This window comes from Strigops habroptila, chromosome 23, assembly GCF_004027225.2.
Source record: "Strigops habroptila isolate Jane chromosome 23, bStrHab1.2.pri, whole genome shotgun sequence".
In the NCBI taxonomy this organism is placed as follows: Eukaryota; Metazoa; Chordata; class Aves; order Psittaciformes; family Psittacidae; genus Strigops; species Strigops habroptila.
The window spans coordinates 2,097,559-2,112,539 of record NC_044299.2 but is presented as its reverse complement, the minus strand read 5'-3'; the positions used below and the strand labels follow the sequence as shown (position 1 = coordinate 2,112,539).

Genomic DNA, 14,981 nt, shown 5'->3' with positions numbered 1-14,981 from the left:
GGTCCTATGTGAGACCCCTTAAAACCCAGTGTCTCCTCTCAGCTGGGGGGGGGGTGTCTTAGGGCTGTTAAGGGCTTCCCCTCCAAAAGCTGGGGCCCTTTATGAGTTGGGGATTGTTCCTGTCCCCCTCAGCCTCTGTGGATTGTAGGGTGGCTCCTGCTTTTGGGGGTGCCAGGGTCCCTCCAGTGCTGCCCAGTCTTAGGTCTGAACACCCCTTGCTGGGCCTGGGAATGGGGGTTCAGCCCTCTGCAGCCCTGAGCTCCATCCTCCACCACAGGAGATCACCCATGTCCCCTCGCCCCATTTCCCATCTCTGGGTTCCCCACACCCTTTGTGGGGGGCTTTGAAGCTGGGGGATTACCTGGGTGCTGTTGGGGTGCTCAACTGGGGGCTTGGGGTTTCCAGCCTGTTTCTTGGCCACAGGCTGGTTTCTGGTATGGAGAAGTTCCTGGTTAAGTTTAAGGGGCATTTTAAAGCTGATCATTAATCTCCCGTCTAAGTACTTCTGGAAGCGGCGGGGACACTTCAAAGGCCGGGCTGGGAGCCCAGCAGTAACTGCACTGCTCTGTGCTTCCTCAGTGACTTCACACTGACTTCTCCAACTCGGAGTAATCCCGTTGTCTGTGTCGGAAGTGATTGCGAGTCCCCAGCGCAAAGGAAACGAAGGTACCAGGGATCTTCCTGCAGCTCCTACGCGAGGAGGGGGTCTGTGTGTGTTTGTGCTTTACCCCTTGACCAAGCAGGACACACAGCACCCAAAGGGACGCGGGGGGTTGTGGGTGGCTGGTGCAGGGCAGGTCGAGGTGCCTGTTCTCTGGGGTGAGCTGCTCCTTCCTCTTTATCCCCCTATTTCAGCCCGGGGCTGGAGGCTTCAGCATTAAAGATTTCCTCAGAAACTGGGTTTCCTGAGAAGCTCTGTGGTGTTCTGTGCTCTCCTCCCATGCTGGGCAGTGACTCACCTTCCTCCCAAGGCTCTGTTAAAGGAGCACCAGCATCTTGGGGCCACGTGTGTCCCCTCCTGAAGGGTGACAGACATCGGCTCGGTTCCTGCTCCGCTCTGCGGAGCCTGCGGTGCTCCCTCAGGCTGCCTTGGAGCAGTGCTCCCGAGTGGCTGCAGGGAGGGATATTGAACCTGGCTGCTTCGGGGAAGGAAGTTCAGGCTGTAATTACTGAGCTGCAGAAAACCTCTTCTGCTTTCTCTAGATCAGGCAGTTAAACCAAACCGGATCAGATGAGATGAGGTTGGAAGCTGTTGCCTGCGCCGTGGCTTTTGGGGGCTCTGTGGAAGTGTTTAACTTGGAGCAAGAGGGGGAAATAACCATGCCAGGCTGAGGTTGAGTGGCTCTGGGAGCCACGTGCTGGCACTGCATGGCTTGGGCAGCATCATGGACCTGGAGGAGGGAGGAAGAGAAGGAGGAGGAAGGCTGGTCAGGTGCAGGAGGCATTGGCAGATGTCTGCCTGATATGTGCCTGTCTGTGCTCAGATCGGGTATGAGATCTCGCAATGGGATTTGGAATAACAAAGGCATGAAGCACAGAAATGGGCTTTTCATCGGGCAGGAATTTGCCTCGGGTCAGTCAGTCTTTCACGAGATGTTTGTTTCCCAAATCCCAATGGACTTAAGACAAAATAACTGGGTAATCTAGCTGCTGCTTCCATGTAATAGCTAACAGTGGTGGAGGCTGCCTGCCTGTCCTGGGCTAGGAGTAATCTTTAACCTGCTGTGGCTGAGCCCAAGCCTCCCGCAGCTCAAAGCGGGAATGCTGGAGTGCCCAGAGACTGGGAGAGGATCAATCCCAGACAGACAGTTGTGAGTCTCTGTCTCTCCCATGCTGGGTCTGAGTGTGAGGGTGAGGAAGCTGCCAATGAGCTGTGGCACATCTTCCTCTGCTGGTGCAGCTACAAGAGGAAGGGGACGAGCATCTGGGGTGCAGGGTAAGGTCTGGTGGCCCCGGCATGAACTTCCTCAGGCTGATCATGGCCATGGATGAGGGCAGCCAGACGTGCCTGGGGCTGTTCTGTGGGTGGGCACTGGACACTGCTCTGAGGGACCCTCCTAAGCCCATGTCCCTGGGGAGGAATGCAATCCCGCTCCTACGGAAGGAGGTGCCGTGTCTGGGTGTCCTGTTTTGGAAGCATCCTGTGGGCAGTGGGTTTTACGTGCTGTTTGTCTGTATTTGAATATGACGCAGGTGGCAAGTGAATAAATGCAGGTGGCATCTAAGTAATGTTATCATGTCTGTGGGGACGTGTCTGGGTGCTGGGCAGGCTCCTGTCTGCAGCACTAACCTCTCCCAGAGCCGGGCACAGCAGTTTGGGTGGGGAACTGTCTGCATCCTCGCAGCCAGCGGTGCTGGGAACGCGGGATCCATCTGGATCCCAGCTCGCTGCCGGCTCTTTCCTAACCATAGCTACAAGGGGGTGGCTCCCCCCTCTTTGAGTGAGCTCCTGGGTATGTCTCTTGGGTAAGAGGTGGCAGGGGAGGGATTCGGAGCTCTGCTCTGGGCTTGCACAACTGGGGCTCACACTCACCGTGTGTCACCGGGCAGGGAGATGGGGGGGAGACAGCAGAGGGTGAAAGTGGTTGCGCCACAAGCAGCTGGTTTCTGGGGCTGGTTCTCTTCCCCCTCATGTGAAAGTGTGTTTCAGGAGACCCAAATTCCCCTCGTTATTGTGATGGCAAACATGGGGTGCTCACCCCTGTGCATGGGCAGCCCTGTGTGGTGACAGCCCAGGGTGGGGTGAGAGGCAGTGGTGTTAATGTAGAACAGCTTTGTGAAGGTGGGGATTAAATTATAACCCCAAAAGGAGAGAAATGCAAATGAAACTGCTGCTTAAAATAAATCTGTTGACCTACAACTTCCTGTTGAGTGTTGCTGCAGTGGCTGTGGAAAGCATCCCTCTGATTTGGGCTCTTTGTGTTAAACTTTGGCTCTGAAGTTGTACCCGCTGTGCAGGAGGACAACTGAAGAGGCAGGTAAAAGCAGAGCTGGACAAGCCGATGGTTGTAGGTCCTTCCAGTTGAAGGTACCTGGTTGTGAGCAAGACCTGTGCCCCTGTGCTCAGCTGGCAGCCGTGGGGACAGGTTGTGCCCCTGGGGCTGGGAGAGGGAAGGATGGTTAAAGGAGGGTGTGAGGGACACAACTGACAAGGGGAGCAAAAGTCCGGGGAGATAAGGAAGGTCGGAGACTCTCAAAGGCTTTAAAATGGAGCTTCTGAGCAGTGACCTGCCGGAGCAGGAGCCCTGGCTGGGCAATGGGGCTCCTCTTGCAGTCGAGACCAACGTGGCAGAGTTTCCACTGGTGCCTCTCGCTGTCTCCACCTCTGTTTCATGTCTGCTGAATCAGCTGCACCTCCAGCACAGTGTTCTTATCTGGGGTAGTTCACGGCAGTATCAGTGGAAGCCTCTCATGTGGAAGTGAAGTTTTGCTACTGATAAATGGAAACAGGGGTGTAAAAGTGATGAAAAACAATACTTGGAACCTTTATCTGTAGATCTGAAAGCAGTTTCCTCATTGCCAGGAATACAGACTGTCTGCCCCAGGCGTCGGGACCTGCTGAGCTGTGGTGACCTCTGAGCTGCGGTATCTCCGGTCAGTGGGACACTGGTGAGTGACTCCTGTCTTATAAAAGCCCTATGAGTGTTCCCAGTTCCCAGGAGGGGGTTGATGGAAGTACTGGTGTGCTGGATGAGGTGAGTTGGGTTGAGAAGGGTGTTCCTGATGCCTTTCTACTCCCTCTCTTGGAAAAGTCCACCTTTCCCTAAGGGTTTGCGCACCAGAAGCCCACGTTCCGCTTTGCTCCGGGCCCTTGCACCCCGACTGCTGCAGGCTGGGTGCCCAGCATGTGTGGGTGCAATTTCAGTTGCCCAATGCCAGGCTGCAACGCGCATCACCTCCTGCTTCATCAGTGCTCCCACTCCACCGACTCACTTGGGCAAGAAGCCTCCTACATCGGCTGGAGCCGTGGGTGAGGTGATGGGTCCTGTGCTTCTCTGCCCTGCTGCGGGGACATGGATAGTGCTGACATGGAGGGTTCCTTATAAATAAGCACTCGGCGCTCCATAGATGTGCCCCTTTAATAGAATGCAGATAAGATAGAAGTGAGGTTTATATTTAGACTTGCTTAGTTCTGCAGAACATGCAGTGTCCTTGGTTGGACCTGGGTTACTCACCTTTGTGTCCCAGAGGGATGGGGGGCACCGGCTGCCACGTGTAGAGCTTGAGTGAGATGCCCTGGGAAATGGGGGCTGAGAAGCACTTGTCAACCCTCATCTTCCCAAGGCCATTGTGCCCTCTTGGGCAAGGGGCTTGTTTTAGTTTGGTGCTGCTCTTACCAGGTAGAGAGAGTTTATTTCCACAGCTTGGCTTATGCTGAACGTGGAGGTGATGCTGATTGCTTCCTGACCCTGAGCTTGAATCATAGAAGCAGACTGGATTGGAGGGACCCTAAAGCTCCTCCAGCTCCAAGCCCTGCCCCGGGCAGGGACACCTTCCACTAGAGCAGGTTGCTCCAAGCCCCTGTGTCCAACCTGGCCTTGAACACTGCCAGGGATGGGGCAGCCACAGCTTCTCTGGGCACCCTGTGCCAGCGCCTCAGCACCCTCACAGGGAACAACTTCTGCCTAAGAGCTCATCCCAATTTGATTTCATTGGGTTCCCATCCCCAGGGTGCAGCCCAGCACATGGGGGAGATCTGGGCTCAAGCGCTGGGTCATGGGGAGCTTCTCATCAACCAGTAACTAAGTCCTTCTCCTTAGGTTGCTACATCCTCTTTTGGGAACTGTTCCTTAAGGAGCAGAGCCCTTCTCAGCCCAGTAGTCCTGGCACATTGCTCCTCTGTACCGTGCTGTCCTGGCACCCGCGTGCAGGCAGTTCCTGTACCTGGCTGTGCCCTATAGCTGAAGGTTCAGGTTGTCTCCTGTGGCACACTCATGGAGAGGCCATTGTTTCCTGAGCATCTCAGCTTCGTGCTCAGACATCGAGTAATGCTGTGGTGTGGCCAGTGCTGGACAGAGGAGGAGGAACCCGTTTCTCCATGCTCTGGGTGAGCTCCCACACTCTCCTTGTTGGCACTGCCCAGCACTGGGAGAGGGCACGAACTGCTGTGGTTGGGCTGCCTGATGCTCTCCCAATACAAACTCACCAGAACAGAGTGGGAGATGCTGTGTCCGTACCAGAGGCACTGCACACACACAGGCTCCAGCACTGCAAGGAACAGCATCCTCCTGTTTGTTTTACTTGCCACGGATGACAGGATTTCAAGGCAGTGAAGTATATTGTGACAAAATGTCCCTGACCCTGGGTGTGTGATCTTTGCTGCACAACTTGGCAGGGAGAAGGATGAGGTGGGATCTGAGGCAATGCACCGACGGTGCCTGAATCCGTGGATAATGTGTTTAGCTACTCACTGGAGCGATGCTGAACTGCTGCAGGGCAGGGGCAGCACTTGGTGGACTCCTCTGCTTGCAGGCACTGCAGTCAAGCAAAGAACGTGGCATTTCCCTCTTTCTGCAGCCCAGACATACCTGGTCAGTGTTTTCTGCTCCCGGGCAGGCTGAGTGGCTGATGTGGGGAATGGGATATGGCTGCAGCTCATCACGGGGAAGGAGAAAAGCAGAGCTCTTGGTGGAGGGGAACAATTTAACCCTGATCACCAGACGCTTCCTGAAGGAGCAGCAGGATCTCTGGGGAAGGAGCTGCCTGTCGAGGGCAGGGCACGGCTCTGCCCTGGCATCATGTGCTGGGGCTGTGCTGGCTCTGAACATACCTGTCTGCTCGTCTGGACAGGCAAGAGGAGCAGAGACCCAGGAGCCAGCTCCTCCCATCCCCGGGGCTGCAGGTAACCAGTGCCCTGGGCTGGGAGAGCTGCCTGGGGGGGACAGGGCTCAGCAGTGGGTCTGCTCCTTCCTCAGGGTCCCTGATGTGAAGCAGGAGGCTGCAATTCTGACCAGTAACACCGCTTGAGGGTAAAAGAGCAATTGATGTGAGGGTTTAATGTTCAGCTCCTCATTGAGAGATGACCTGGGGGTGTCCTCTTTGATTTGTCTGCCTCCTGGGTTTTATATTGCTCTATTTCCTCCTCCCCTGGTGCTTTTACCTCTCTTAACCTGTGCCTGCTATTGCCTGGTTGTCCTTTGATCAGTTGATAGAGATCTGCTGAGAAACCGCTGCTCTGCTCCTGCGAAAACACAAGGTTGGGAACGCTTGAGCTGGGGAGAAGTGCAGGGGCTGGACCTCAGCCTGGGTCAGAGGTGGGAGGCAAGAAAGCAAAGGCTTAGACTAAGTAATGAATGGGAAGACATTGCTACAGCAAGCTGAGCTTCTGGAGCTTGGGCATAAGGCACAGATTGTTTCTGGGGATATTCACTTGTAGCTCTTGTGTCTGCATCCATGCACATATTCCTGGCTGGGGATGGCCTTGGAGGTGACCTGACTTGGGGTTGCTTTCTCCCATAAACCGAAAATCTCCCACTGATGCTCCAGCTCTGTCCATGCAGCAGGTCTGGGTACGCTGGTTTCTGGGTCCCAAAAGCTGGGAGCTCCTGTGGTTGGAACTTCCCACCTGAACACAGGGATGAGACTCTCAGTCCTGTTGTGCTCTATATTGGGAGCTAGATCCTCTTCCTCCTGACCAAGAAGACCCTTAATGGCACTCACTCTCTGCTGCAGTGCCAGGTTCCTGGAAACATGGTTGGTGGTGAAGCCACATGTCTCTTAAAACAGCAGGAAGGCTGCTGTGGGTATGTGGGGCTTGTAGAGAGCGCTGGTCAAGGCTTGTGTTTCTAGGGTGTTGATTTGGGGTGACTAATCCACCACAGATCAGCTCCTCTGTCACTTGTCTCAGCTGCAGCTTGCTCCATGTTAGTGCTTTTCCCCACTAAATGTCCTATTTAGGAGCTAATGTGGATGTGTGGGAAAGCTGGCCCAGCCTCGATGGGTGCAAGGGGCTTTAAAAGCTGCTCTTCCCCTTTCAGGAGAGGGTTTTGCTTGCCACAGGGTGGGTTTGTGAGTGGAGCTGGGTGCTGGAGACATCTCACAGTGATCTGCCTCCGGCACAGTGCTGCCAGGTCTTTCCTGCTGGGAATGGTGCAGTTGTTGGCCTCTATCTCCTGGGATCTTGGTAAATGAGTTTATTACTTCAAAGGCCACTGGAGCAGGTCGGTGCCTCACAAGGGCCCTGTTTTCCACAGACACTGTGACTTGGTAAGTCTTGAGACCTTGAATTTTGGACTTTCCCTGCAGAGGAGGAGCTGCTCTGATATCCCAGAGCCACTGGAGCAGCTCCATGTGCCTATTCCCAGCAAGGCTGGGTATGGCTGGTGGGATACTGGACCTGGTTGTGTGGGTTTAGTGGTGGCATTAAAAGGAGCTCGCATGGCTCTGCCTGGGCACTCTTTCTGCTGAGGAGTAGGTGTTCAGTCCATTTCAGTGGACTTGGCACTTGCTCCAGGTCAGGGGATGAAGGTTTAAACTCTCCTCTTCAGCCGAGCTTCAGTTCCTCCCCCAAACCTAAGGTACGTCTTCAGCAGATCACTCTGTCTCTACAGATCACTGTTTCTATCCAGGCTTCAGTAGCAGTTTGCAACTCAATCAGCTCAAGTTCTTCCATCTCTAGCAAAAACCCCCAAGGTAGGCTTGGTATGATGAATGTTTTCAGTATTAGAGTTGCTGGGGAGTCCCTGGGGAGGTTTCTGTGTGTTCTTGCTGTGATTTCTCTCCCTGGTGGAGGGTGATCGAGCAATTTGCATTCTTAGCAAGAACCTGTTTGCATGGATGTCGAAATCGGGGAGAAGCTCTTAAGGAGTGTGTGGTATTTGCCGCATGCAGGGACAGCTCCTTTCTCTTGGCCTTTCCTGGTGTTTTTCAATAGGAGACGAAGGATTCCTGGGCTGCTTTTACCCTGGAATTAGTGACTGGGAAACAAAGGCACAGGCGAAGCACACGTGTGGTTTGAAGGGGGCGATTGAGATCTAGGAAGGCTTCAGGTGACACGGGGCATCACGGGGAAGCATCTATGGAAACAATTGCTGTTCCTCACTCGTTCAAGCAGAACATTCCCTTTGCCCTGTCCTTGCTGTGCCCTGAGATTACCTGGTGCAGATGGTGTTACTCAGAGGCACGGTGGTGGTATCGGTGTGGAAATCACAGTGACTAAGCTGGAGGAGACTTTCTGTTGGAAACAGTTAGTTGGAGAAATGGCTCTGCCAGATAAGGAATGGGAATGTGGGAGAAGGGGGATAGCTGCTACGTGCTCCTGGCTGTGGTTAATGACAAGCTGGAGGGGTAGAGAAGGCAGAGCCATCTGGTGCTGATGTCTTGTGAATGGGTTGGGGTTACAGCACCTTCATGCCAAGCACCGTGCAGCCGGTGTCTGTTCAATGTCAGAGCCTGGTGTGCAGTTGGAAATGCTTTGTGCAGCTGCAGGGCAAAGCTCTGCTGCTCACAGTGGCCTCAGCTCATCAGGAGGTGCCTTTGGTAGCTCCAGGCTGGACTTATCTCTTCTTTCATTTTCATTGCCAGCTCCTGCACCAGCATCATTGTGCAGCTCTTCAACACCTTGGGACACTCAAACCGGCTGCTCTGCAGCTGAGGGTCAGACTGAGCAGGACTCTTCTCCACTTCCCCAGCCTGCAGTAAGTCACAAGACAGCAAACCCCACCTCTTAGTGGGACTCCTTCCTGTACTTTGTCCCTCTGATGAACCCTCAGGGCTGGGGCGATGCTGGCTGGTAGCTGCCATAAGCAGCATCTCCCAGGGGAGCGAGCAGGGAGCTCTCAGCAGCCTCCTCTCCCTGCTCCATCAGCAGAGCCCTGCTGCGGCTTTGCAGGGATGGGAGCTCACAAGGGGGCTGGTTGGAGGTATCCTGGAGCCACCTCTTCCCTTCAATCCGGGCAGAGCTTCGGAGCCTTGTGGCTGCTTCCGTGACTCAGAGGGGAAGTTGGACGGGGCTGGAGCCTTCCTGTGAACTGGCCCTTGGGCACCTGCTTTCCTGGGAACTCCAACGCTGAACGATCCCCTTCCAGCAGCACAAGACATGAGGTGGAACCAGGGTTTGTGCTGGTGCCAAACCTCAGAGCAGCGGGATCAGCACCACGCGCTCCAATCCGTGGTGGGAAGGAGCCTGTGGTGACTGCAGGGCTCACGTGCAAGTGTGAACACGCCACACGTGCTCGCTGTGTCTGCAGACCAGGCTCAACAAACAGCACTTAGGGACAAGCAAGCACAGACCAAACTCCTCTGCTGGGACCACCTCCAGCCCTGCGGGTGCTGCAGCACCCTTGGGTGCAGCGATGCCGGTGCTCTGGAGAAGGCTGTAATGACTGGAACCCATCCCAGGAAGCAGTCACCCAGACTGTGGCTTTCCTGGGCTCTCCGTGCTCGCTGGAGTCACAGCCCTGACTCTGGGGGCACCAGTGCTCCCCAGTTTGGGCATGCAAAGGGGCAGGAGCCATTGCTGTTCCTGCACCAGCTCAGACTGGAGCAGGCAGTGGGGTTGGGGATGGGAGTCTGTAGCAATGAGTTGGGGTTTTTTTTGGTCTGATTGAGTAGTTTTGGTGCTTTTTTCCCCAAGAAAACAAAGATTCTGCCCTGCAGCTGATGCAGTGAAAGATGATGATCCCCACATAAGGTGTGATGCTTTGGGGGCTGCTTTGCATGATGTCAGGTGGTGAGTTATTGCTCGATGCTTGCTTTGCCATCCAAGGCTGCAAGAGCAGTGCTTTGGAACTGTCCTCCTTATCTTTTAGCTCGGTTTGATCAGGTTTTACCCTAGAAAGGTTTTGAGGGCTCTGAATCTCTAAATGAATCTGCATTGCAGATGTGAAATGCTAAAGTGCAGCAGCTCCTTTACTCCATGTGATCTTGGAAGCAATTGAAGACCTTGTTTTGTGATTAGTGCTCGTGGGCTTTAGGAGCTGGTTTAGTCTAGAAGAGGGGTTTCAAATGAGGAGGAAGAGCTCCAGATCAGGGGTTCTCTATTGAAAAGCCTGCTCAGGAAGCCCAGAGTCTGATGGAGCCCATGGTAGCCCATGAGTCAATGCTGGAGGATGCTCCACGCTTCCCAGTGCATGTTCCTTCTCCGTTCCTGTGCCATGGTGCTCGCAGGTCCTTCCCCACCATTGAACTCGCTGCATTTCGGGCCAGCTCTTGCTTCTGCTGCTGCGTTTGCTCCTTGGAGCGGGGATGGAGGCCTGTGGGTGCTCCTGCAGTGCTGCAGCTGAGCACCTCTCTCTGCTATTGATCTTATCGGGGGCTGATGGCCTCTGCGCCGGGTGGGGTGTGCCAGGTTTGCTCATCCCGGTTGGCAAATGGTGTCGAGACCTGGCTCTGCGTCTGCCAACTCTTGCATCAGGTTGGTCTGAGGATGTGTGCTTGGATGAGGCCATCACTTGGGAACGAGGGCAGAGCCTGAGCCAGGCTGATGCCAAACAGCCCCTTGGTCTTCCCACAGCCAGCCCGGGAGGTGTAAGTAGGATCCCAGAGTGGTTTTGGTTGAAGGGACCTTAAAGCTCCTCCAGCTCCAACCGCTGCCCCGCGCAGGGACACCTTCCACTAGAGCAGGTTGCTCCAAGCCCCTGTGTCCAACCTGGCCTTGAACACTGCCAGGGATGGGGCAGCCACAGCTTCTCTGGGCACCCTGTGCCAGCGCCTCAGCACCCTCACAGGGAAGAGCTTCTGCCTCAGAGCTCATCTCAATCTCCCCTCTGGCAGGTTAAAGCCATTCCCCTTGGCCTGTCCCTCCATCCCTTGTCCAAAGCCCCTCTCCAGGTTTCCTGGAGCCCCTTTAGGCACTGGAGCTGCTCTAAGGTCTCCCCTTCAGGAGCCTTCTCTTCTCCAGGCTGCCGCAGCCCAGCTCTCTCAGCCTGGCTCCAGAGCAGAGCTGCTCCAGCCTGTTTTGCTGAGGGTTTGCTTGAGGACCCATCGTTGTGCCTTTGGATGCAGGAGGCTGGATGTGCTGCAGCCAACCTGGAGGGTTGCAGCTCCTGTGTGCCCACATCCTCCCCAAAAGAGCCGGGAAGGGTGGTATTGTGTGTTGTTGACCCTGGAACCCCAAACCTGGGTGTTTGGGGACTGTCTGTGCATCCCCTCTGCTCTGTTCTGGCTTCCCAGATTCTGGATGTGATGGCAAAGGTGATGCTGGAGGTGCGGGGCCATGGGGCAGCCCCACTGGGCTGGAGCAGACCTGCTCTGGCTCTCTCAACACTTCTACTTACTCTTAGCTTTGCTGGCAGGGAGGTGCTGCTCCGATGTCTGCTCCTAACTGCATTACTGGGAGCACTGATGCTGTAATTGAGTTCAGTGTGTCCCTGGGCTTGCTCACTCCCAAACCACAAAGCATTTATAGAGCCCATGAGGGCCTGATTCCCCATGAGGGATGAGATTAGCCTCCTGTTCCCCAGGGATTGTGTTAAAGTCTCTCTGACCTTCTATAAACTAATACCTGCGGCTCTTTGGCTGCCACACAGCAGGACCCTCCTCTGGAGCCCTCATGGCAGTGACCTGTTGTTTGCAGATTGGGAGTGTCCGCGCTCTCTGGGGTAGGGATTGTCATGCTGACGTGTTACCTGGCATGAGGAACCTCCAGCCTTGGCCTGGGGGTGGTGGCAGAAGCTGCAGGAGGGGTTTACATCTGATCAAGTCAATGGAGGAAGGGGTGGCATGAGCTGACTTGCACCAGGTAGTAAACAGCTGCCAGGAGGTTGTAGCCACTCTGGGTCTTGCAAAAACAACATTCTTCCAACCTAGAAATAGAGGTGAGAGGTGCAGGAGGGATCCAGCCTGCTCCATCCATCCACGTGTGGGCTGGTGCAGGAGCAGCGTGAGGCTCACAACCTGCTGCCTAATAAATCTCATGGCAAGCAGCAGAATAACAGAGCTCCCTGGAGCTACAGTGGGAAATGATTTAATTGTCTTTCTATTAGAGAACGGGGTTGCTCACACACCACAAGAGAGGTTCTGAATAGGCTGATTTGTACTGGGGAGAGCTCCTTGAAATGCAAGCGTGTTGCCAGGGGCTCTGTGGAGCATCGCTTTGTTTTGACTTGTCAGCAGTGGTGTGAGCTGAGCCCGAGCCAGGAACATCCCAAAAGCTCCATGTAAATGAATGGGACTCTCCAAGCCTTTGCAGAGCTTCAGCAGCAAGTCAGAGCAGTGCCGGGGGCAGGATTTGCTCTGGATCCAGAACCCAGCCTGTTCCAGGCCGTGTGGCTAAAGATTTTCTTGCTTTGTTTTGCTTGGCAACTAAGTTAACCAAAGAAATGCGCTTTGATGGAGCAACAGAGATGCTGAGGACATGACAAACACTCGCACAGTGGTGTGAGGGCTCCTTGTCTGCCTCCTGGAAGTGTTCTAGCCATGGTAGACTCAACACCAAGGACTTCAAAGCCCCTCCAGTGCAGCGTCACTCCTGGCTGGGGCTGTTGGGATGTTCTTGCATGGTTTGGTTTCTCCCCCAGATTTCAGCAAAGCCTGAGCCTCCTGTGGAGCAGCTGCTAAAGCCAAACCCATCTCCTCCAGACAGAGCCCTGCTCTTATACCTTATTCTGAGGTATCTCTTATGCTGGACATCCATGTGCAAGTGTATTTCTGGCTTTGCCCATCAGGAACGTGTGGGGTAGCTGAAGCCCAGCCGGCTGCTGAGCCACAGCCAGGCTCCAGCCGTGGCTCCTGGCTCGGGTGCTGTGTGTTATTCCCAGCTCTGGCTCTTGCTGTGGCTCCGGGAAGGAAGGAGCGTTCTGGCACTGCGATGCTGGGGGGGCAGCCTGCTGCTGTGAGACACTCAATGCCAGTGACTGAGGCTTTCGGCAGGAGGAATCAGCCTCCAAAGCCTTTTCCCTTCTGCCAAGTCCTGATGAGCTGCGTGTGAGTGTTGCAAGTTGGGGAGAGGAAAAGGAAAGTGCTAAAGCATGAGAGAGCTCCAGCCAAAAGCTTCCTCCCGCATGGAGCGGGCACTGAGGATGCTCAGAAATAAAGACTTAAAGCGAAGGCTCCTCCTCTGGGCTCAGCAGAAGGGAAGAGCAGCACAAGCTGTGCTCATCTTCCTTTGCAGGCAGGTAACTCCATGCTCTCAGTTCTTTCCCTCTAGCACGAGCATCCCCCCTGCACCCCAGGAGCTCCCAGTGCCTGTGCAGCCCCCCCCCCAGTGCCCAGGCTCTGGTTTTAATGGCTGTTACACTCAATTCAGGAGGACTTGCCCATTTTCCTTTAGCCTGGGTTATGTTTGGGGACTGGCAAACCCCTCCAGAGGATGCTCCCCCCTTTGTACTGTTGTAGCTTCCTGCTCTGTGCTGCTCTTCCTGAGCATGACTGTTGAGCTGCTGCTTGCTCAGGGGTCTCAGCCAGCGGTGTGTGGCTCCGTCCTCATGTCGCCATAGACCCATGGACTGGTTTGGGTTGAAGGGACCTTAAAGCTCCTCCAGCTCCAAGCCCTGCCCTGGGCAGGGACACCTTCCACTAGAGCAGGTTGCTCCAAGCCCCTGTGTCCAACCTGGCCTTGAACACTGCCAGGGATGGGGCAGCCACAGCTTCTCTGGGCACCCTGTGCCAGCGCCTCAGCACCCTCACAGGGAAGAACTTCTGCCTTATCTCCAACCTGAACCTCCCCTGTTTCGGTTTGAACCCACCACCCCTTGTCCTATCACTCCAGCCCTGATGAAGAGTCCCTCTCCAGCACCCTTGTAGCCCCCTTCAGACACTGGAAGCTGCTCTGAGGTCTCCCTGCAACTTCTCTTCTCCAGGCTGAACAGCCCCAATGTTCTCAGCCTGGCTCCCTATGGGAGCTGCTCCAGCCCCTGCTCATCCTCAGACACTTGCTTTGGGAAGCTGCTGCCTGCCCCTGGGCTGGTCCCCATCTGTGAGGCTCTGGTTAGTCAGACACGGCTGGAGGCTGGAGACGTTTCCTGCTCGGGTTGGTGACTCTCCAGCTGCAGTGACGGAGGCTCTGTGTGTGTGCGAGGGTTGTGTCAGTGGTCCATCGCATGGTGGCTGTACCATAGGGATGTGACACCACCTCAGGATTCAGCTTCTGGGCACCAGCGGCAGTGTTCAAGGTCAGACTGGACGCGGCTTGGAGCAACCTGCTCTAGTGGAAGGTGTCCCTGCCCGTGGCAGGGGGTTGGAACTGGAGGAGCTTTAAGGTCCCTTCATCCCAAACCATTCCATGATCTATCACAACTCTGCCTGAATAACAGCGGCTGGCTTGGGGCTGGAGCCGAGCTACCAGCTCCAGCCTTGTGCACAGCCATCAGCTGCTGATGTGTGCTGTTCCCCCCTCGGTGCCTCCTCCTGGTGAGCTTTTCCCAGGTGTGTTCAACCCTGACCGTGGTGCCTCCTGTGCTGCTCCATCATCAAGCCCCATCCAAGCACAGGGCTCCAGTTGCTCGTTACAGTCACGCAGCATCTCGTGGCTGTTTGAGCTTTGCTGCTGTGACAGCTCCACACAAACCCCCCCTAATATCAGCTGAAGATTGATGCTTCCTGACCAACGCATGGGTTTGGTGCCTGGGAATGAGGTGATGGGAATGTTGGATTTAGCAAAGAGCTGACCCTGGGGTGACAACTGAGTTACTACAGCTTTGCTATAGGCAGCTACACACTGGTTTGCCCTTTGTGGTGCCTCTCGATAGAGGTCAGTGCCTCTAACACCGGTTATTTTGCCTCTTCCATGAGGTGAAGGTGAAATGTCGGGTTTGATGAATGAGCAGCCTCTGATGGGGGTGGAGGGATACTCCCACGTGCACCAACGTCACTTCCATTATGGGCTGAGTAACGCTTTCCAAGAAGTCAGCGCTGGGAGGCTGAAGCGGTGCCCGTCATCCGGGTGGGAATTGCATCTGGCACAGGCTTCCTGCGACTCACAAACAGCAATGACCAGCCCCCCTCTTGGTTTCCTAAATGAGAGCTGGAGAAAGCAAGAGGCATGATGAGGGCAGGGGGAGACCCTTCCGAGGCTGACTGGTTGCCATCAGCAGCTCCTTCCT

The 14,981-nt window shown here is 55.2% G+C and overlaps 1 protein-coding gene across 6 annotated transcripts in view; it reads left to right on the top strand.

Moving 5' to 3' along the window:
• VDR (vitamin D receptor) overlaps window positions 1-14,981 on the top strand; it is a 35,133-nt gene that overhangs the window by 548 nt on the left and 19,604 nt on the right. For 2 of the 6 annotated variants that reach the window (XM_030510355.1, XM_030510359.1), the window contains exons 2-5: window positions 580-666; window positions 3,524-3,609; window positions 8,524-8,636; window positions 8,899-9,670. In XM_030510355.1, coding sequence (XP_030366215.1) covers window positions 9,637-9,670 — 34 coding nt within the window. In that variant the 5' untranslated portion in view covers window positions 580-666; window positions 3,524-3,609; window positions 8,524-8,636; window positions 8,899-9,636. Of the gene's footprint in view, window positions 1-164; window positions 667-3,523; window positions 3,610-8,523; window positions 9,671-14,981 lie in introns of those variants that run through there. The other 4 variants (XM_030510358.1, XM_030510360.2, XM_030510357.1 and 1 more) reach the window with 4 other exon arrangements.